This window comes from Ambystoma mexicanum, chromosome 13, assembly GCF_040938575.1.
Source record: "Ambystoma mexicanum isolate Mex_15411 chromosome 13, UKY_AmexF1_1, whole genome shotgun sequence".
Classification (NCBI taxonomy): domain Eukaryota; kingdom Metazoa; phylum Chordata; class Amphibia; order Caudata; family Ambystomatidae; genus Ambystoma; species Ambystoma mexicanum.
In genome coordinates, this window is record NC_090938.1 from 543,463,446 (window position 1) to 543,487,419 (window position 23,974).

Here is a 23,974-nt window from a genome sequence, read left to right on the forward strand (position 1 = left end):
AGCATGACATACTGTGACCTTGCTGGGATGCAAACCGCCAACACCCTGGGACCTTGAGCCTAAGTGCCTAAGCCATGGTCTTCCAAAGTCCGAATCGAGCTGAACCATTGGTCGACTCCTCCTGGACCTCCAGAGACACCATTCGAATCCCTGAAGTCCCCTCACCAGAGTGCAGGACCGGGAGAGTTAAGCGAACCCGACCAGCGACCTTCGTTCATTTGGCTGCTGTAAAGAGGCACCAAATCCACAGAACAGCAAGAATCTGAAGAAACCTTTGCTGGAAGCCACCGAAGATGCTGCAAGATCCCATCCAGTGTCCAGTTCTTTGGTCTGCAGACTAAGAATCTAGGGATCTAGGGATTGGGTCCTGTGCTGCTGCATCCTGAAGGCATCCACCCAGAAGCCCTTCTGTTCTAAGGAACTGTGTGGATTGGGTAATACTTACCTTAAGTCTGGTGTGAATCCTGTGAGACTGAGTGGGTGATTCGTGTGGTTGGGAGTTTTCCCATACCACTTTCCCAGGCCTAATGCTGGAACACATAGGGAGCCTTCTCTGAAGTCCCTGAACATGTTAACCAACTGTCAGGATCTCTGCTTCCAAAAGGTCAGGGTTTTCCCAACTCCCTTGGAAGCAGATCCATAACCCAGGTTCCGAGTGCCAACCAGTCCCAATTGGGACCTTTTGGACCCAGTCCTGGCGCCAGTGGCACCAGGCTCATAAATATGCCCAGTCCCAGCGCTGGAAGCGCCGGGCTCATAATGCTTGGGTGGACTTACCTGCAGCAGACCATGCTGCTTACTTGCCTGCCAGTTGAGCCTCTGATCCTCTTCTGTTTGGAACTACTTTTCCTGTTGGGTGGGGCTGGAGCCACTCCCTAGATTCAGAACACTGGAACTCTTCTGGAAGGCAGGAACTCTTTTCTTACCAGGAACTCTTTTCTTACTTAGGCGTGGCTGTGGAAGGAGACACCTAAGCACTACAGGAGGCTATTTAAACCACACCCGGTGGATGAATCTTGCTTTGCGTTATTCTGCACCCTCTGCAGCAGAACGCTCATCGTGTCTTCTGCATCCGGTCCTGGGCCTAAGGAAAAAGGCTTACCATCCTGAATCCAGTCTTCAGCAACACCTATAAAGACAAGAAAGAACAGGTTAGCATTCCGGCATCTGAAAGGCAAAGGCTTACCTACTCTTCGTGCGCTCCGGAGGTCTTCATACTGCATTCCAGCATCTGAAAGACAAAAGCTTACCAACTCTTTGCACGCTCCGGAGGCCTTCGGCACTGCATCCCGCATCTGAAAGACAAAACAAGGTGCGTTTAAAGACATTGGGGAACTTTAATACTCACGTGCCATTACTCCTTTCCACATCTAATCCAGTGGGTATTCCGGCACCCTGCAGCCGCTCCGAACTCGTACCTGCAAAATAAAAAAACAGAGCGCATCGTGAAGCAGGCAACAAGCGCTTACTTACGTGCTTCCAGGCGCTTCTATTCATCACACGGGCTCCATCTTCAACTCACTTCAGCCCGTCATCCGCCATCGCCGGAACCCTGCAAAACAAGAGACATCATTACTAAAGACTTTAAAGACATTTGAATGATTCGAAACTTACCGTTCGTGCAGTAAACGACAGACAGCAGTCCTCTGAAGTCAAGAGGCCTGCGCTACCTATCCAGTGAAGAAACTGGTTACAGCACCCTGCCCCGAGGCAGATGGAGAGCTCGGCATTCACTTACCTAAGGTGAGAGCGTTAACCTTTGGGGGTCTACAGGAGAGGAGAAGAGGAAAGAGATAGGGACACCCCAATAACCCCAGTTCATTAACCCCATATTTTCTATCTGCAGACATCTTACTCTACACGTCAGGCATACAGTGCACAGAGGTCCAGCCCAAAGAGCCAACCGGGTGCTACACATCACCTTTGAAGATACGGTAGTCGCCCAGTCAAGACCGGCGCCTCTGCGAGAATCAGGTGAGCGTTACACCAACTCGGAGACTAATACTTACTTGTTTAAGGAGATATCCCCGGGAACTGTGACTTTCCTGCAACTGAACCCTATACTGACCGGCCTACAGCTGGCACCAAGATCACTAGGGTCCCTCTTCTACCTCTGCGTAAAATCATGGTATAGACTAGGGAAGGACATAAGATAAGGATTCTGCCTTGCATATATAACAAGTGTCCAAGTGCTTACTTGCTAAAGAAGTGGTAACTGCAACTCTGAAAGAAGTTAAAGTGTCATTACATTTATGCTTACCTTTGAGTTGCATTCTGCCCCTTTAAAAAAAGTGTATACGTTGCTTTACTAAAATTTAATGGTGTTTCCCTTCTTCTGAAAAGTAATACGTATTGGCACTGTTATTATTCTGAACTGAAAGAGTGTAAAAGCTTGCCTACAGGGTTTTATCTAACTTGAATAACGTTGTGTTCTTTTTAAAGTGTAAGATTGTGTTTTGCTTTCCCTGGTCTGCTTTATACATATCTAAAACAGACTGGTAGTTAGTACTTGTCTTTGAGCTGCTTGAAGCCCCTCTTAAAAGTATATGGTGCTTTACTTACCTTGACTAGCTGCTGCTCTTCTAAACTTTTAACACTGGGTTGTGTGCTTTCCCTGACACTGCTTAGAGCAGTTCTAAAATAGTCAAAGGGTCAATCACTTACACTTTAAGAAAGATATAGTATATTTTAAGGTAATTGGATTTTGCTTTCCTTGAATTGCTTAGTGCATTATACAATAGTTATTGAATGCTCATACTGGTCATTGAGTAGCTTAATGCCCCTTCAGAAAGTATAGGAGTTACTTTACTTTCTCTGAACTGTGTTCTTAAAAGTAATACTGGCAGTGTAACTGTATCCATCCAGGAAGGAAGAAAGTTACACATGTGGAAAGATACACTTGTAACTGGGTTGGTTTACTAAGTGATTTCTGTAACTGGGTGTGTCACTGCATGACTGACAGTGTCTACTACCCTTGAAATACTGATTGTATTCTAAAAGTATATCTAACCTGGTCTTATTCCCCAAGAATAAGATATTACGATCCTGAAAGTATAACCTTAGGTTTGACTCACCTTGACTTGTTTCTCTAAATAAAGTTATTCCTTGGTTTCGTAGGTATTGAGTTTATATGATGTTATAGTACTTATTTTCCCAATATTTATCTGGGCCTACTTGTATTTTAAATAAACCCTTTATTTTTAAAATACATGGGGCCTCATTACGAGTCCGGCGGTAACCGAGCCGTAAAAACCGGTAGGTTACCGCCGGACCCGTATTACCATTCCGCCTCCGTGATTCCCGGAATCACTGGGGCATTGCGACCCCGGTGACCCAGGAATTCTGGAGGCGGAATTGTGTAAGTCCCCATTCCCATGGAGCCCCATAGGACTCCATGGGGATGGGACAATGGAAACACCGGTTCCATCTATGCCAGAGCCTGTGTTGCCATGTCCGCCTGCAGGCAGGTGGTGTTAAACCCGCCAGGTCAGACCTGGCGCAAGTGACACCTCCCGCCTGCAGGACACTTAATCAGCCAGCCCGGAAAGAACGGTGGTAGCGGTTTTACCACCACCGCTCTTCCGGACCGGCAGGGTCATAATGAGGCCCATGAGGCCCATGGTGTTTCTTTGGCCCATATGTATACTAAAATTTATTTGTACCAAGCTACAGCTCTCCCTCCCAAGATAAGCTTGGCGGCTCTGTCCATGCTACCAAAACATTCTCGGGTGGTACAGCCTTATACTAAGAGTTGAACTTCAGTACCCCCTCAGATATGCTTTTTATGAAGTCTGGGTACGACTTTATAAAAACTGTCCTAACAGTAGGGTCAGTTAGAATTAGTTTTGGACCATGGATATCTTTTGGGACTTCGCAACAACCAGCTTAGTTATTTATATAGGCAGGGATACCTTCTAGCAATAGGGAAAGATGGCCCTTATTTTAATAAACACCTTCTGACCAGCCAAACTACTTACCTCAGATCCTGGTGCGACAGATTGTTCATTATACTCACCGTCAGGACCAGGTGTCAAGAATCCTGGTGTCTCTGCTGTGTTTCCCATTGACTAACACTGGGGTTCTTATTGCTGCATCTGCTCTTGTTCTTCCTCAGATCTCGTCATTGGCGTCTCCTCTGGTCCACCCTGAGGTTGTTTGCTGCCGAATCTGCACCTGTGAGGTAAAACACTTACCTTTATTTTACCCCACACATGTTGTATGTCCTATAACCGTCCCATTGACTTCTTTGGCACTTTCTATGTACGCTGGAATGCTCCTAAAGTTACTGGGTATATAACTGCCCCTGAAAATGTCTCCAGTACCCACAAGGGGCTCAGATTTTCAATCCAAGGACTGGGATTTAGTATTTACCAGGCATGTTAGTGTATTTTTTAAATTCTTGCTCTCAACTTCTCTAGCTGTGATGGATGTTTACATTGCACCTATATTTGGTGACTAATTCGCTGAAGTATTGCACTAATAAATATCTAAAAATGTATTCCAATTTCTTGGAAGTCTTTGGATGTGTGCAAGAACATTTCCCACCCCACCCCCCCCCTTTTGCACTATTATTGCTCATGCGTGCATTTGTATTATACAAATACTAGGCCATTGAGTCCCAGAATTAATGTTGTGTTGAGGTTGGCCGAAGGGACGGATTACTATTTTCGCCATAGGAAAATGTCTGATTCCCCTCACTTCCAAAAACCTTGTTTATGGGTTGTGTGCTTACCGTCAGATATAGGGCCTACAAAATATAGTAAGAGCGGGTTGTGTCTTTAGGACACCGTTCTGTGCAGGCACTAGAGATTTAGACCGTCTTGTACCTTTATATTCCACAACACACCACACCCTGGTCATATGTACTGTGCATATCTGATAGTGGACGTACATTAAAGTACAGGGGGCGAAGAGCCCCCCCCACCCCCCAAAGAAAACTTTTAATATATACTCTTAATATTGTGTACAATGTTTCTGCGTCCGGAGAAGAAATGGAGATCTAGATATGCAACATAATAAAACATTTACTTTCAGTTCATCAGTGCAGTGTTAGGCACTTTAGAGGCAGAGGATCATCCAATTAGAGTAGTGAGGTTAAGAAGGCAGTGTGAATACAAGTTGGGGGGTCCTATTGTTGTAAGCAGTTTTGTCTTCCTGAACGGTTCTTTTTTCAGGAAGTGGATGGCAGCCAAGCCAAGATTGAGGGTGTGAGAATAGGATGAGGTAACCAGTTTGGAACCTTAGTAAAGGTTCTAAACTGCCTTTCATAAGAAGATCTTGACAGACTTTGTGAAGAAGCTAAATTTTTCCAGCTCAATGGACTTCGAATACATGAAGTTGCGCAAATATTGGAGAAATTCCTTGGTGGGACATGATCCTGATAACAGGTGGGACTGAATTGAATTATAAAAGCTGAGGACATTTGATATACTGTTTTTGGAATCAACTGGGTTAATTAGTTTTTATTGTAAAGACTATGAGGAGGATGTCGGACATTAATGCTGCTCGGACGTTGCAAGAGCATGCATTTAGCAGCCATAGGAGCGCCCTCAACTAAAATTTCAGGAAGGCCGCCCTGCCGGAGAACAACCATTTCATGAAATGTGCCTTGTACCGGCATAAGTGAGTAGCTCAGGCAAATGAGGCGAGTACAAGATCATTTAGTGCATGACACCCATGCACTGGCTCAGGACTTGACTAATCTGCCTGACAAAGCAGTGCTGTGTATCACGATAAGCAAGTCGTCATGAAACATGCGCGTGAGCACGCAAGCCAGTGGGAGGGCTTTAGACACTGAACAGGAACGGACTTGGGAACTCTGACACCACCAATGTACATAAACTGTACTGTCAGATACCACAGCGAGTAGAACGCTCGCTTTGACATCCGTGCAGAGCCTGACGACGCAAGTTCGACTACTGGCAGGGCCAAACTCAGCCTTTCATCCTTCCGAGGTCGATAAATGAGCACCACACACTGTGGGTAATAAGCAGCGCTCAGATGCCCGAGGGTTTGTAGCGTTTATAAATGCAAAATAATAAATAAGTTACAAAAAATAGGATATATGAAATAAGATTAATACAAAAGACTAGAAAATATGAATTCATGGAAGTAAAAAGTAGAGAAATAGCAAAAAAGGATACACTCAGTAATTTTCTTTTAAAAAAGAAAATTCTACCAGGAGTTAGGGCAGAAAGAAATTTAACTAAAACAATATTCAAAATTGAAGCGCGAGTTAGTGGAGAGAAGTGTAAAGTGATAACATTTTATTGGTAAGACATTGGAGCACGTAGTCTTGTTTCTTTCAATTCAGGTCTCATCCTCAAGAAGGCAGTATATAAGACTTTGGTTTGTTAGTTTATGACATTACCCTTTCCCTTGGAAGCGAAGAGTGGGCTGTGTGCTAGATGCTTCTGAGGGTCTGCGGTGTTAGCATCTTCAGCAGGAATCTCGGCACTGGTCAGGTGTATATTTTTATGGGTAAGCATTGACACATACCTCCCCCTTACTAGTTAGTGGCTGCACAAGGCTGTATAAAAACACTAGGCATTCTTCATATACAGGCGTGGAATATAAGACTTTAAAAATGCACATATAATCAGTGGCACTTGCTACAATTCGAGTCTTTGGCTTAGAACTCAAGGGACCAAAGGGGGCCATGAAAAACATCCAACGTTAGGTACCTCCAACATCACTTATAGGGAGTTTCAGTAGTTCAAAGGTGTCCCTTAGTAATTAACTAGAGAGTAGGGGAAGCTGTGATTATGGGGAAAAGGAAATTAAGTTCAAAGCATACCCTAAAAGTGTGAAGACAACCACCAGCCTCAGGGTGTGCCAGAGGAGACCGTCTTGCAGAGTTCAAGTTCCGGGATTGAGACCCAGCAGCGCCAGAGAAGAGAAGCAAGGCATGTTTGCCCAATACAAGTGAATCAAAAGTAGACGGGTGACCTGAAAAAGCCTTCACCCAATGGGGCCCTGAGGATAAGTGCCTCGAATAACATCAATCCAGGCTCATGAAAAGCGAAGCCACCCAGTGAGTAGAGGGTTTTGCCACATGGTTTAAAAATATGGTGAGGCATGTGTAAGGGTCAGCAATGAGAGGCAGACACAAAGTGGTTATTTTCTCAACATTAGCCGTTTTATTAACGGAAAGGGGTTTGGATAAAGGCCCAACTCTCCCTATCCCAATGTAAATATCTCTTCCTATGCAACTAAAAGTAAAGTAGTCTGACCTTGTGTCCAAACTAAATCGGACCCTCACACCAACATACACAAGAAAAAAGTGCAAGGCAAATCATTCACAGTTCAACTCAACAGAAATGTGCAAAATCGCAAACATGTAACTTCAATCAAAACAATCCTTGTGTCCAAGGGTTGGTTCCGTTCCCCTAGACTGTCTCAGGAAAACTGTCCACAATGTTCTGTGTCAAGGCCAGTCTCTTAAAGGCAATACAAATGTATTTTACCGAACAGACTCCTCAGGATGGCAAAATAAATGTTTGTTTCACAACACTGGTTGGAATATGGCAAAGTAAAGTTTTGCCTACTTTTTAGGATGGCTCAACAAATGTCTTTTCTCCAATAGAGATTTAAGTATGGCAAAATGCAATTATTTTCAAAGTCTCCAGTAGACAAAATGTTTAAATGAAACAAACAACTTAATATGACGAAGACTCTTCAACATATCATTTCAAATTGAGTTTCCTGGTACACTAACCTGCCAGGAAACTTCGACTGAAAACTCTTGATATTCTGGTTTACGCTCCTGTCAGGAATATCCCCTTTTGGCTCACATAGATCCCCTGGTATACTGTACTCTCCTGCCAGGTATCTTTTTCCAAAAAGGTTCACTACCTGATACTCTTATCAGGCCTCCCTGCAACATTCACATTCCCCTTCCGTATCGCACAAAATGTACAACAGCACAACTTTGTTGACTTCAGTTGTTACATGTGCCAATTTCTCCCCATATTGACATCCCAGATACAAGAGTTTGTTCAAACTCTCAATATTTATTTCAATCTCTCTTGGTTCTTGTCAGTGACTGTTCCAGGTTTCTCCCAACTGATCTCAGTTCACAAATTATGGGACTGCTGCACAAGCATACCCTACGGTCTAACAAAAAGTACTTGCTGATGCAGCCAAGATTTACTTTAAAGATAATTGGAGGCTCGCGTTTTAACGTGTGGGCCCCGAGTGTTTCAAATGATCTTCCTCAAGCACTTAAACAGCTTCCGTCCATTGCCCAGTTTAAGAAAGCTTTGAAGACATATTTGTTTGATGGTGGAGAGTTTAAGAACACATTTTCTCTTACTGACCCTTTCACACTGACCCAGGACTTTCTATGTGTTCTCCTTTTGTTGTCGTCATGTGAGCACCCCGAGGCCTGCAGACATGTTTACGCTATATAAAAATTCTCTACAATAGAATGTCCGGAAAATTGTACAACTCTTGCCTCCTTGTTTCACTCACAATGTCTTTAGGCTTATGGCAATGCTGTTTCCAGGCCCCCCCCCCACACCCCGACCCAAACTGACATCTCATGTCAGGAGCATTGTACCAGGTTTGCCTTCTCTTCAGTTCCATTTGGTCGGTTTTAAAAAATGCCGGCCAAACATTAGTTAACATGTTCACACCTCCCAGGCCCCCTACACTTCTAGGCTGACTCACCGGTTCACAGTTCGGCTGCTGTAAGGAGTTTGCGCAGGGCCAGGTTCCCCTTCTTGGCAGTCTCTTGTTTGGTTGGTGCGTCCGCTTCGAAGACCTTTGCTGCCAGAACCAGTGCAGCTCTGCAGGACTGCATCTCCCTGGGTCCCGCTGCAAACGGTTCACAGCTTCACTGGAGATCCTCTCCGGTCCCAAATGCGGTCAACCTGCTGCTGGCAGACATCTGCTCTTCTCCCCACAGCTCCTGTGCGATTGCCTCTGCCACGGGTCTCGCTATCCCGCTCCATGTACTCTGTAGCCTTTCCCTGCTCTCCTTCGTTCTCCTTTCTGCAGGTGATCCATGGGTTTAAATGTCCTGCGCAGCAGGTTAGGTTTTTGACAACTAGACTGCACATTACTCTTAGCGTCACATTTCCTCCACATGGACTCCATGCTCCTCTTCCTCATCGCAGTACCTGAGGCTCTCTAGGACTTGGATACCAAGGAGGTTTGAACTGATTTTAAGTCGCATTGTTCCCCCACTGCATTTAAAATACAATCACCTTAAACATCAGACCTTAGTCGCATAGTCCGACATCCAGTGGTCACTGCGGAGTATTGCATTTTGTTTTTCGTAGTCGAAAAGGGGACGTCGACAAGGCGTGTCTGTAACACTATCCCTATAGTGACGTGCGTTGTACCCACAATCCCTCACGCGTAGAGGAGGTCCCTCTGTATTTTTTCTGCCCTGAGGGAGCCTTCTATACGTGAGTGAGTACAGAAAAGAGAGTATGTAGAAAGGTGTCTATGTTCCTTCCATCCGAGCGGGGAGGAAGGGTGGGCGCATGTGAATCTAAGCAGATACAACCATCAGAAATGCTTTTACGGTAAGTAATGCATTGTCTTCTGATGTTTGTTAATCTGCTTAGAATCACATGCTGTGCATAGACTAGCGAGCAGTACCCGGAGTTGGCGGTGGGTTATGAGAAGGAACAGTAGAGAAAAGATGTCTTAATACCGTCTGTCCCACCTGGGAGTCAGATCTAGAGTGTGCATCTAGACAGTAGTGTTTTGTAAAGGTGTGCACAGAACTCCAGGTTGCCGCTTTGCAGATGGACTCAAGGGGAACATTTGCAATGAATGCTATGGATGCCCCAGTGCCTCGAGTAGAATGTGCTCTTGGCTTGAAGGGTAGTTCTCTCTTAGCAAGAGTGTAACAGAGTGATGCAATGAACAATCCATCTAGATATAGTGGATTTTGAAACTGCATCTCCTCTTCCTGCTGCCACCGAGACAAAGAACTGATTAGTCTCTCTCAGTGGTCTGGTTCTTTCCATGTAGAACATGACAGCTCTGCGCACATCAAGTGTATGCAGACTTTTTACTCCCGAATTGGAAGGGTTTTGAAAGAACGTTGGTAGTTCTATTGACTGGTTTACATGGAATTTTGAGATGAATTTTGGTGCAAACTTTGGGTGTGTGCGTCGAACCACTTTATCTCTGAACTGTTACAAAGGGGTCTAGAACAGAAAGAGCCTGTAGTTCACTTACTATCCTAATGGAGGTGATAGCTATTAGGAAAGCGGTCTTAAGAGTGAGGTCCTTAAGAGTTGCTCTGTGCATGGGTTCAAAGGGTGAGCCCATGAGTCTGGTAAGTACCACATTCAGGTCCCAGCCGGGAGCTGGGTTTGCTATCGGAGGGTGTATTCTCTTTACTCCCTCCATGAAGGCTTTGATAACGGGGACTTTCCACCACGACACTAAGCTGGGAAGTGGTGTATGCAGAATGTGCCGCTAGGTGGACTTTAATGGAATTGAACACTAGACCTGAGTCCAGTAAATGGGTCGGATACAGGACAACGTGCGTGGGGGAGCAGTCAACTGGGTTGATGCTTCTTCCTCTACACCAGATGACAAATCTCTTCCATTTGCTAGAATAACAGTGACGAGTGTTAGGCTTTCTAGCCTCCCTGAGGATGTCCATGCATCTCTGCGGGAGTTGTAAGTGTCCAAATTCTATGATCTCAGGAGCCAGGCTGCTAAGTTCATGGTCTGAGGGCATGGATGCAGTGTCCTGCCCTTGTCCTGTGACAGCATGTTGTGCGGGCAGGGAAGTTTCACTGGGGAAGATGGGGACATCTCCTAGGGGCCACTAGTATCATGGTAACTTGTTCCTGGTGCATCTTGTGCTCAATCTTGTTGAGAAGGGGAGTCGGGGGAAAGGCGCAAGCAAATTTCCCTCACCATGGAATCGACAGACCGTTCCCATTGGATTGGTTCTGGGGGTACCTGGAGGCGTAATCTTGGCATTGCGAGTTCTCCAGAGTTGCGAACAGGTCTATTTCTGGGAATCCCCATTGTGTGAAGACATTGAAGACGATGTCTTCGTGCAACTGCCATTCGTACTCTGAGGGCAGAGGGAAGTCTCTGCCGAGTTCGTCTGCTAGCAGATTGAGTTCCCCTGGTACATGTTGCGACAGTAGGAACATGTGTTTGAGAGCCCACTTCCAGATATTCTGGGACAGCTTGGACAGTCAAGGAGAGTGGGTGCCCCCTTGCTTGTTGAGGTAGTACATGGCTGTGGTGCTGTCCGTAAGGACCAATGTCTTCCCTTTTAGGTGTTCCTGGAAGGCTTTTAGTGCCTTGAACACGGCCAGTAGCTCCAGTAGGTTTATGTGCTTGGATGCTACGCTCGGAGTCCACACTCCGTGAGCAGTCTGATGGGATAGGTGAGCCCCCCATCCTGTGAGGGATGAGTCTGTGGTTAGAGTGGCTTCCACTGCGGGTGTGGCAAAGGGTTTCCCTCTTACCAGGTTTTCCTTTGTCCCCCACCGTAGCGAGAGAACCAAGGCCTGCGAGACCACCACTAGATCGTCCCATTGTCCGCTGGCCTGACACCACTGGCTGTTGAGCCACTCTTGCATTGGGCAGGCACGCGTGAGGTACCAAATAAATACATGACGCCATCATTCCTAGCAAGCGCATCGCTTTGCGCACCGTCACCTCTCGACCTGCCACATATTGGGGGATCTGAAACAGCATGTTTTGGACCCTCTTGTTGGAGGGGAAGACGAGGCCGTCCTTTGTTCGAATTAGAGCCCCTAGGAATTGCTTGGTCTGGCTGGGGTCTATGCTGGACTTCTTATTGTTGATGGAGAAGCCCAGTTGGAACAAAAGGTCTACAGTCTTTTGGGTATTGGAGAAGCAGGTTTCGTAAGAATCCCCTGTTATGAGCCAATCGTCCAGGTAAGGGTATACTGGGATGGACAACCTGCGCAGGTGGGCCGCTGCCACTGCCAGTACTTTCTTGAATACACTCGGTGCAGATGCTATGCCGAAGGGTAGCACTCTGAACTGGTAGTGTTTGCCCTCTATCATGAACCGAGGTATTTTCTGTGCGCTGGCAACATTAAAATATGAAAGTATGCATCTTTCATGTCCAGTGTTGTCATGTAATCCCCCTGTGCTAGCAGTGGGATCACTTCCTGTAAGGTTACCATACAAAACTTTTGGGGCTTGACAAACTTGTTCGCTGGTCGCAGATATAATACAGGGCGCATGGTTAGATCCTTTTTGGGTACAAGGAAGTACACTGAATAAATACCTTCCGTTACCTGAGATAGAGGCACGACCTCTATAGCCCCTTTTACCAGTAGCTGGTCCACTTCTTGGAGAAGGATGGCGAGGTGTTCTGGTGTCATGTGTCGTCCCCTTGGGGGTCTGTATGTTGGGGAACTGTTGAATTCTATACAGTAGCCGCGGGCTATGGTGGATAGTACCCAGCGGTCTGATGTTATTCCCTCCCATGCTGGAAGAAAGGATGTTAACCGGCCCCCGACCGGCGATGCATGGGAGGGGACCTGAATCTTTGTGTCACTTGGTGTTGTTGGTGGCTTGGGAGCCTCTAGGGGTGGAACCCCGACCTCTCCCATTGCCACGGCGTGGACCTCTTTGATTGTACTGGCCACTATTACTTTGGTAGTTGTTGGCAGAATATTGAAGTTGTTGATTCTGTTGCTGGCGTTGGCCACGAAAAGAACGCTTGTTGCCAAATCCCGGCCTGTTAGGGGGCTTTGAGATTTGGTCCAAGGTCTTTATGGTATCAAATTCTTTTTTCGCATTTTCCAGTGCGTCGTCCACTGCCTTTCCAAAGAGGTTAGACTCGTCAATAGGCTTGTTAATGAGCGCCGCTTGCGTTTCCGCCTTAAACCCGGAATTGCGAAGCCAGACGTGGCGCTTCAGCAGAATTCCCTGTACCAAAGAGCGCCAGCTCTTTCTGCTGCATCGAGGGTATTCTTAACGATGCTTTGGTTGACCAGAGACCCTTCATTAACTGTAGCCAGCAATCGAGTTTTTAGGGGTTCAGGGACTTCCTCGATGTCCTGCTTAAGCTTTCTCCATTGCGCATCAGCGTAGCTTGCCAGCAATGTGTTATTATTGGCAATCCTAGTTGAGAACACTGCCGAGGTGGTAATTCTTTTGGCTAGGGCATAAAGCTTTCCCCTCTTTATCCGGGGGTGCCTCGCTGGTAGACAGTGGAACCCCAGCCCTTTTCCTAGTGTTAGTCACCACTAAGGAGTCCGGGATTGAGTGACCCTTAATATATAGTGGGTCTGATTGAGAGGGTGAGAACAATTTTTCGATTCTTGGATTAACCCCTCTTACTAGTGCAGGGGTGGCCAGTGAAGGGTTGATTCGTCTCTTAACAGAGGCGAGTATTGGAATCGTTTGGCTGGTGGGGGGGGTTTTCTTTGATAATCCTTTCCACGAAGTCAGTGTCTGGGGTGACCTCCCCAGTTTTGACCTCAAAATGTGCTGCTGCCTTCCTCAGCAGCGCATTAAAGGTGGGCTGATCGTCAACAGGCGAAGGGTTCCTGACTGGTGTGGTCTGAGGAGACCGGATGTCTAATGTCTGGCTCTGTAGACCCTGATGGTGACTGCCAGGGATTTGGGTCACCCTCACCTGGGTCTTCCTCGTACCCTTCCTCACCTATGTTAGTGTCCTCATGGAAGCCTTCTCCCTCTTGTTGGTTTTCATCATTAATGAACTCCTCTCCTTCCTGGAAGGGAGTGTCCTTTTCGGTGAGGTCGTAAGGGTTCATATCCTCCTGAAAGGGGTTATGGAACAACTTCGGGTATTTAGCCCTTGGACTTTCTAGGAGTACCTCCCTAGGTCTTTTAGGTGTTCTATTTTCTGGAATGGCCATGAATCTGTCTAACTTGTCCATACAGGACTGGAACTTCTCCAAGGTCCACCGAGGTAGGCCAGAGCGGTCTGGGAGTAAAAAAGGAGTTTCTTCTCCTTGTATTTGCCTAGATCTGTCCCATAGTGTCGAAGATAAGGTGCCTTCGCCTTCTGAGAAGTGTTCTTGCAGGCTAGGGCTTTCCGTCGACGGTGGGAGCTGTCCCAGCCTACTTTCCGGCGCTTCTTTGGCCTTGTGCGCGGTTTTCGGCGTGTCACTTGTCGACCGTCTCTGGCCGTCCCTAGAAGATATACGCGCGAGGCTTTCGGCGATCATTCTCTCTGCCGAGGGATCGCTCGCCGTCGCGCTAGGTACCATCAAGTCTTTACTGGCAACGTGCACACTCTTACGAGGCGCGTCGCCGCCTGAGGGTTTGGGGTTCGCGCCCTTATTTCCAGAGTGCCCGGTCGCCTGTCGCAGAAGCGGGGAGGGCTGGCGACCCTTACGGTCGGCGGAAGACGCCGGTGGGCCGGCGCCTCCGTTGGCGCTATGGCTGCCTTCGTCTCCGACGAATGCGTGCCGTGGGGTATGTGTTTGAGATTTCTTGTGTGCGTCCTTGTCGCCGGGGTGTTCATCCCCATAAGCTGGGCATGAGCCGGGCTTGTCGGGGCCGGACGAAGAGGAGCGAGAACGCTCCCTCGAGAGGTCTACAACCTCCGTTACGGGGGCCGTGTAATCACTGTCCTCGTCACATTTGGCAGCAGCGGGCGAGGAATCTGACCTAGACATGGCGTAGGCCGCCCACCTTTTGACCCTGCGGTCCTTTATTGTTTTGGGCTCAAGTAACTTACAGGCCGCACAGCCGTCCTCTTTGTGACCGAGGGGCAAGCAACGGTTGAACCGTTTGTGCTTGTCCTTCCAGGTATATTTGCCTTCGCAAAGTGGGCAAAACCTAAAGGGCGTCCTCTCCATAGCTGAGGGCAAGAAGTGTGATTACGACCTCGAAAGAGAGGGAGGGGAAGAGAAAGGCATTCTTGGAGTGAAAAGAAAAGATCACACAACCCCACTCTCCCTACTGTGTAAGGCCAGCGAGGCAGATGTAATGTAAAATTAGTCACGTAGACGAGCCCACAGCGAAGAACGGCTCCTGTTCTTCACACGCAGCAGAGAAGCTGCTGGCTCGTCTACACGACTAATTTAATGTCTGCCTTGCAACTGCATATTAAAGTGGAGCCCACATTATATTTAACTCAGTCTCATACCAATTAATGGTGATCAAAAAGGAAATTCCAGTTTCCCGCCTCAGTAGAAGAGCCTGTTGCTCGAAACACGTGTCAGGCTGCATCACCTTCCGATTAAATTACACACCAATTGATCTTTACATCGTTTGTGTGCGCAGTGTGTTTGCAAAACAACCTTTCTTTGTATAAAAAAAGAACACTAGCAAAGTATCCACTGCCACCAGCCCATCCTGGACACATCATGCAAGTAACCACAAAGATAGCAAAAACAAACGTACAGGAACACAAATTGTCCCTATTGCACTGAACATAAGGTTGTGTGCAGGAAAAACAAATAGTTACTAGGGTGAACAGTCTTCCTGCACTGCTAGCCACAGGGACTGATCTGTGTCCCCAAAACGTGTTAGCTCAGCAAGGTACGTGGAGCAAAAAGGATTTACTTACCTCTGTAACTAGGAAAGATTAGAAGCAGCAAAAGGAAGGGTGTCCCATTGATATCTATGGAGGGAAAGAAGCAAAAGAGAACAATCTTTCCTAGCATGCACGAATCGTGGACAGCCTCTTGCCACCAATCTAGCAGGCAAAGGGCATTCCCTGGTTGGGATGTAGATTGGGACCAGACAGTCTTATCTCCATATCCGAACAGACTGCACAGAACTCCACCTTGCCCAGGAATCCATGCCTTATATGTTATTTTGTAACTTGATCGGGCAGGAAGAACGCCAAAGATTCAGATGGCCAAAGGACAGGGCATAAACCACATGCCAAGGACATGGAGTATAGGATTACTTAAAATTGCATTATGCTGTAAAGAATGAACTGGGATGAAGGTAAAACGCAAAAAAGTGGGAAACTCCAGAAGCCCTTCCTGGGCGGATCAGCAAAAGTAGTAAAAATGTTACTGAAAATTAAAAAGGATACATAGTATCCCCTAAAGCATTTCACTGCAAGGTGATATGTGCAGCAGTAAAATACAGCAATCTCGCACCTAGGACAGTTTCCCTTTACACTGATATCCTAAAGGGCTGACCAGTATCACCAAAAAGAGGTGAAAGTAGCAAGGGACGTAAAGCAAAAAACGACTTGCATCCATAAGTACAGGGTTCAAGCCATAACAAATAGCTCGGGGTTTCATTGATGTCAACATAAATGTGCCAACGAAATCTTTAAAACGTTCCGTCCTTCCTTTCAAAAGGCCCGAGCATATCTATTTGACAGATTTTGGCATCCCAACCTTATTTTTGAGAGGCATTTTAAAATTCACGACTTGCTTTCATTATGTTTGTTTTGTGGCACTGGTTAATAAGGCTACCAGTATATTGGCGACTATTGTATGCACTATGGCACTACTCATTTCCTTATGAACAGTATTGCAAGGGAACTTTCTCCCCTTTTCATTTTGTGGTCCTTTTTCCTTTATCCCATGTAACCCAGAAAGGCGAGTGGTAGTGATACCTTATTTGACACTTATGCACAGGTGTGCACCTCATCTTGTACTGTGATGTACCCATTTTAACACTTAAGCAGTCAAAATAGCCAATGTTCAAATCCCATATTTTCAGCTCATTGACTTTGTTGCCAGTCTTCATCCTGGAAACAAATCGTAAGAGCCCATAAATGGTACAGATTCATGCCAGAGCGCTGGAAGTAGCATGTGTGTATTTGTGTGTGGAATTGGTACAGCCTGGGGATGGAGACACTCCATACACATTCCAAACCGGAGCATTGACATGACTGCACCTGATCTGCCGGTCCATAAATGGGCAGCCAGTTTGAATGTTTCACGTTCACTGATGGGGAGCTGTGCTGCCAGACCAGATTTCAGGGTATATGATGGGATCTGGAGCCATCAAGCAAGTTGATTTCTGTGGCCAAGACGCCAAATCACAAGAGGCAGAGGGCCACTGGAAGATGCAGCTGGAAGTACCACTGTCCAAGAAAAAGCCCTGTTCTTTCTTTAACAGGGGAGACTCCCACAGAGACTCACTCAAGTTAAATGGTAGGCCCAACCAGCTTAAAGTCCCGCAATCACGGACCGTCACACAGGACATAATCAAAGACCTGAAGCTGACAAACATCAGAACTGCAGCTTCCTCCTTTACCTGGATCTTAAAGTTCTGAGACAGTGACTCTTACAGTGGACCCCCATTCCTTTGCTGCCCTTTGACAAGATGAGCCTTTCTGGAACCAGAGTCCTCTGGCCTTGGTCTTCATGGCTGCAGACCCTGCACTGGGTTACAGAGACTGACTGCCATGACTTCACCCTCCCTCCTACCCCCATGGTGGTCTATCACCAATGGAATCTGTAGCAGAAATCCATCTTCAGCTAAATCCGGATTGGTAGTCTGCAGAGACGCAAGGTCACTGATAGGAGACGAACTGCTGGACCAAGCGGGCAAAGTTGCCAATAGAGGACCTCTGCACCTTGGATCCCCAACTCTACAACTAAGGTTGAGAACAATTGTCAGCAATGGCCTAGGGGCAATGTCCGGCATAATCTGCGTCAGAAGGGCAGGAGGTTAGCATGCCTGTTGCAATGTCCCCATTGGGCCATGTTCAGTTCTACAGGTTGTAAAGTCATTCCCTGTAGCCGATTGGGCAGGGAAACCTGGAGATGCAAGTCCTATCTGGGGATTTTTCTAAACATCCAGGATTAGTAGCTGCCCATTCATGAAGTCAATCATAGCTGTACTACAAAAAATGTCACTATCGATTGTGTCCGACTACCAAATTAAGCCCGTAGTTTCCTATGGGAGAACTTGGAGTAATTTAAACTACCCAAAATATGGCAACTTCTCTGAAAATGTGTTCAATGCTTGTTCGGAGTTTAGGGGTTGAATACATTACGTAAAGCGTGCTGGTGTGGTCTTCTCTTAAACAGTCGGTTAACTAATTTGAAGCTTTCCTAGAATCCTATCATCAATAGTGTGTTTTTGAAAACCCCTCCCAACTGTTGCAAGCAAGCCTGCTGTAAGCACAAAAAGAAATGTAAGCAATGCATTTCCCCCACCTGCCCACTATCCACACAACTCACCTGTGGCAGAGGGCAGCAAGCCCAGCCTCCAGATGCAGTTTTGCAACAGGTATCTCCGACATTGCATTGGGTGGTTTCGTCACACTGCAAACCTCGAAACATAGTGCTCTCTTTCGCTTGTGTCTTTATGGACCATGGGACCGATGGACCATTGCCGTTGCAGAGTCCATGTTCTGTGTCACACGTGGTGCCACTGGGACAACAGTGGACATGGTCATTACAGCAGACCGCCTGAAAAATGAGAAGCAAGGATCAGCATCAGTTACAAAAAAGGAAAATCAGGCTGGATGTCAAGCCCCCAGTACCAATTCTTCGATCTAAACAGAGGATGTTTAAAGAAACAGGCATGATTTGTCTATAAGCAGGGAATATTTTGCTGGAGCCAAAGCTTCCAAGCTAAAAGTTTGACCCCAAACATTATGGCCTTATCCATAGTCCCAAACAGTAGGCGTACCGCTTTAATAAGTTTGGGTTGTAAGAGCAGACCAGGTACAATATCAGAACATACTTCTAAACTGGAAAACAAAGTCATTGGAACTGAAAACTGGGTGGATCCATCTGTAAACCAGAGATCAAAGGTCCCAAATTGGGTGAGACTGAACTTTCTGCTTTTTCCAGACTGTTTCACCAACACTTTCTTTTCTCATGAGTATTTCTAACACAAGGCTTCCTCAGCTAAAAGACCGATTATAGCCCTGAAAAGCCCTAGGTTTCAGGGCCTACAGCGGCCAAAAAGACACCCTGTTCCATGAGCAAGTAACATTGCAGTTATGGCCTACACTGGTTAGTGGCAGACCGTTATTCAGGATTCTGATTAAACCTACTGCATCACAAAGGGTGCACTACGGAGTGACAGTAATATCCAGTACATATCACAGAGCTAAATTATGCTCAGAGCGAGTGAATGGGGCACTCCTGTTGCCATATATGATCGAGGCTTGAATCAACCTCAAAAGGGAATGGGCTATAGAGCCAGGACCAAATCAGTTTGGATTCCCGCTGGGTAAGAATTAGTGCAGTCCAACTGGTGTGAGACTGAACAAAACTTATGCCTTGGTATTAGGTAACCCACCTTTTAATATAGGCCTCGACTGCACAAGTTGGTAGTGTGACTGAGCAGCCAGGCTTATATTAAGATGGGCAAAGTGAGCTGTAGAGCTGTACAATGAAATCAGTAAATCCAAGTATTCAATTAAACACTTAAAGTTATATAATACATTTATTTATACACAAAGATATTTAAAGCATTCTTTAAAAAGCAGTTATTAGCTGTAACATTAATCCTAAAATAGGATTCAATTAAAAAAGTGAAAAAATAAAGCAGGTGAGTAATTCATTCATACATAACACATGTTCCACCATTCGGAGGCGACGTCATTTGAGATCAGTATAGAATTTATATAGTATCACCTTTGCAATATTGAGTTTTCAAAGATGGAAAGGTTAGGCTTAGATCAGAACAGACTGATGGGTTACAAGAACAGTTAGATTTTCCCAAAGGAATGCAGGCAGTCTATTATGCCAGCATTAAAGTGCTCAACTTTTAAAACCTGTATGGGAACAAGCACTGCCAAAGCCAATAGGTTCAGAAGGAGGCCCTTAGGGAGCCAGGACAGCCAAAGTCAATGGGCAAAGTCAAAGTTGTGATGCTCGTCTTAGAAATATGTTCTTAAATAGTCTGTTCAAGAGAGAAATCACAGTAACTCAGGAGGTATCACCTTTAGAAAGCACAAGCTGCAAGGCCAATGCAGGTGGTCAACTTAGTGTAGCATTAAGTCGCACTCCCAAAGAGAGGAAGCGCCACCAATGGAAAAAGGATAATGTACCCCAAGCCCCACAGTACCTCTGAAATGAAGAAGTTGTTCCAGCTGGTTGCCTATGCAATGCAGTAGACACTTGGTCGTAGTGACAAAAGGGAGGACGTCTGGCGGGCTCCTGCGGCAGCACTAGAGAGGCACTCTGCTGCAATGGATTTCCATCGCTTCAGCTGCTCTGTGGTTTTGGCACCTTTTCCTCAGCGCCAAAGAAGAAGAACAAAGAGCTCTGGTTAGGATTTCCTTGATCCCCAGCTACTGGACTCTGGTAAGGGGACTCTGGATGCAGATTTGCTTCTGTAGGGTCCTCTAGATGCCTACAAATATCTGTCTTGATTCTGACTTCGGTAGACAATGCACTCACAAGTGGTCGGGGCACTCCGTGTATTAGGCTTTTGCAGCCTTGGAAAGTCACAGCAAATCGGGGGTTGCGCCAACCTAGAGTTGGTCTTGAGGCTAGTTGGTCCCACCAGCCTAAGGGAGGAAGTTTTCCTTTACGGGTCTTTCCTGACGATTTGAAAACTGGGTCAGCACAGCTGCATGGCTTCACCGGTACTCTGCGGACCAGGAGGTTGCTGCCGACGTCGTCTCATCTTCTGCTTCGGATGCGGTCTTCCAATGGTCGACTCTGCCATTAGTCCCAAAATCGTTATTTATGCAAGTTCCCATTCATTCACAGCCTTAAGCTGTCAATTACGTAGCAGGGTGGCTGTCCTCAAGTACAGCCAGACGGCCAATTGGAACTGGTTTCACTCACACCTAGAGACCTCACTTCCTAAAGAAAAGACTCAAACCTGATGCAAACAGAGTAAAAGCAAAGAAGAAACAAATGGCCAACGACGACAGGGGCCATTTTGAGAAAATGGTCACCCTTGTGTGCAGCCCTGCAGCTGAGGAATCAGCCGGCAGATACATGTCACTAGGTGGTAAAAAAGAAACCAGTGCCACCAGCCATTCAAGTGAGTTAGTGTAACAAAATGTTACATGAGGATTAGGTTAAAGGAATTACTATGGAACCCCCCCTCCAGCACTTCACATGGGTGGTGTGTGCTGGACCCGTAAAGTAAAGATAAGACGGGGGTCATCTTACTAGTCTTGGGAACTGTAGTTTGCCCAAGAAAATGTAGTTCAACATTAAGAAAAGTGCAATGGACATGTGCGTTTACTAGAATCCATAAAACAGTACAGAAGGAACAAGTTACTTACCTGTAACTGTTCTCCAGCATGGGTCTGGCATGGATTCACATGCTCATGAATATTCCCAGTCAGGCCCCCAGCCAATGACTGCCCTCTACCCAAGTCCCTCCTCTGGCAGCCATCTTCAGATTTGGTAGCACGTAAAGTGGCAGTAGGACCAAGCCACAGAGGGGTAGCGAGAGGGTTTCGCATGCGACTCCATGCCAGACCCATGCTGGATAACAGTTATAGGTAACTAACTTGTTCCTTCTCCAGCATGGGTTCTGGCATGGATTCACATGCTCATGAATACAAGAATACATAGCAGTACACACATGCACAACCACTGGAGGTGGCAATGCATAACATTAAGCATTTCAACTACTCAACATTAAGCATCTCTTACCTCCTCACCAGGCTCACCTTCAAGCGAACAGTTTGCACAGCACTGCTTGGCCAACTCTGGACTCCTCCCTGGAATCCCGGTGGACGCAGTAGAATTCTGTGAAGGTGTCCGTCGACCTCCACGTAGCAGCCCTGCAGATGTCCAGCAGGGGCACACCAGACCGGAACACCGTAGTTGCAGCAATCCCTCTAGTCGAATGGGCTCTTTCACAGACAGGTAATGGTCAGTTTGCCAACCGGTGACAGTGCATGATGCAGCCGGAGAGACACCTGGAAATGGAGGCCTTGGAGAAGGCCTTCCCCTGGTTCACAGGGGCAAAGTTCACGAACAGCTGTGACGTCTTCCGAAAACTTTGTGCGGTCCACGTAGACCTTCAGGGCTCTAGCCACATCCAGTGAGTGCAAAGTCCTCTCAGCCGGCGATGAAGGCGACGGGAAGAAAACAGGTAACACCAAAGGCTTGTTGAGCTGGAGCTGCGACAGCAACCTGGGCATGAAGGAGGGGTGCGTCCTCAGCACGACCCTCATTGTGTGGGAAGTCAAGTACAGAGGCTTACAGGAGGGGGCCTGGATCTCTCCCACTCGTCGTACGGAGGTGATGGCCACCAGGAACGCTGTCTTCCACGTCAGGAATTTCAGAGGTGCCGAATGCAGAGGCTCCAACGGGGGACCCATGAGCCTAGTCAGCACCACAATGAGTTCCCACGCCGGGGCCGGAGGCTTCACCGGCGGGAAAGTCCTTTCATGAACTCCTTAACCAGGCGATGCAACCACAGCGACGATCGTCCCAGACTTCTGGTGTAGCGGGAGATAGCTGCCAGATGGATCATGATAGAGGCGTGTGCCAGACCTGCCTTGGACAGCGACAGCAAGTACAGAAGCACTTGAGGGGCCGTAATCCGTAGAGGGTTTATCTTCTGTGTACGGCACCAGAAGTTTAACCATGCAGTCCGCCGGGATATGGTATCCTCCAAGCTCTCGGCTGAAGGAGCCAGGCCTGCAGGTTCAGTGACGGGTCGCGATGCAGAATCGCGCTTCCTTCCTTGGCGAGAAGATCTGCGTCCGCCGGAAGCTTGACTGGAGGGGACGCCGACATGTCCAGAAGGTCCGGGTACCATATCTGCCTGAGCCACGCCGGTGCGACGAGGATCATCCTGCACCGGGACCATCCGAGTTGACTGATGAGTCGTAGGAGCAACGGTGGGAACGCATAGAGAAACAGGCCGGCCCAGGGGAATGAGAATACATCCCCATGCTCCCCGTCTCGGGAAACCTGCTGGCGAACCTCCGGCACTTGGTTGTTTGTCGCCGTCGCAAACAGATCGATCTGGGGATTGCCCCATCGTTCAAACAGCAGGTCCACCTGATCCTGCCGAAGTTCCCACGCATGGCAAGAGTCCAGCTCCCTGCTGAGTGGGTCGGCGACAGTGTTCTTCACTCCTGCCAGATGAAAGGGTACCAGGAACATCCTCTGGGCGACAGCCCAGTGCCACAGGTCCTGCACTTCCTTGGAGAAAGCTGGGGATCTGGTGCCCTCCTGCTTCCGAATGTAGAACATCGTGGTGTTGTCGGTGAAGAGACACCACCTTGCCACTGAGGGATGGAAGGAATGACTTGAGGGCCCAAAACACGGCTCAGAGCTCCAGAACAGTGATGTGCAACGTTCTCTCCTCTGGGAACCATCGGCCTCTCGTGTGGAGATTTTTTCGATATGTGCACCCCATCCCTCCAGGGAGGCGTCCGTCTCTGGATGCAGCGGGGTTTTTAAGTCTGTGCCCGCCGCGAGATGCGGACACCCCATCACCGAATCGCTCAACGGAATGTCTCATTGAGGCGATCTTGTCCTCGAAGCTTCCCACTGCTTGCCACCAACGAGCATCGAAGAACTCCTGCAGAGGCCGCATCTGCAACCTGCACAGCCAGATGAGGTAGATGCATGACGACATCATGCCGAGCAGGGACTTGATGGACCCCACCCTGGCAATCTTCATGGTCAACAGCCATTGTACCTTGCCCAGGATGGCCTTTATCCTGTCCTCCGACGGTGCACTAGGCATGCCACCCTGCTGAGTCTGGCTCCCAGGAACAGAGTGTCCTGAGATGGCTCCAAGCAGGACTTTGCATAGTTTATCGAGAACCCCAGTTCCATGAACAGGTGGACGGTCCAAATTGTGTGTCCAACAGTTCCTTTGACTTTGCTAGGATGAGCCAATTGTCCAGGTAGGGCTAGACATGGATCCCCTGCAGGCGCAGCTGTGCCGCCACCGGCGCGAGGCACTTGCTGAAGACCCTTGGGGCCGACTTCAACCCGAAGGGAAGGGCCTCGAATTGGTAGTTCCACCCTTGGACCGCGAAGCGCAGAAACTTTTGATGTCCCTTGTGAATGGGAATGTGGAAGTAGGCATCCTCCAAGTACAGCGACGACAGGAAGTCCCCTTCCTCCAGCTGTCCCAGCACGTGCTGGAGGGCGACCAT

At 47.5% G+C, this 23,974-nt stretch overlaps 1 protein-coding gene across 4 annotated transcripts in view; it reads right to left on the minus strand.

Moving 5' to 3' along the window:
* Window positions 1–23,974, minus strand: part of GRN (granulin precursor) — a 906,558-nt gene that overhangs the window by 346,615 nt on the left and 535,969 nt on the right. For all 4 annotated transcript variants that reach the window (XM_069634286.1, XM_069634284.1, XM_069634287.1 and 1 more), the window contains exon 10: window positions 18,105–18,335. In XM_069634286.1, coding sequence (XP_069490387.1) covers window positions 18,105–18,335 — 231 coding nt within the window. The remainder of the gene's footprint in view (window positions 1–18,104; window positions 18,336–23,974) is intronic.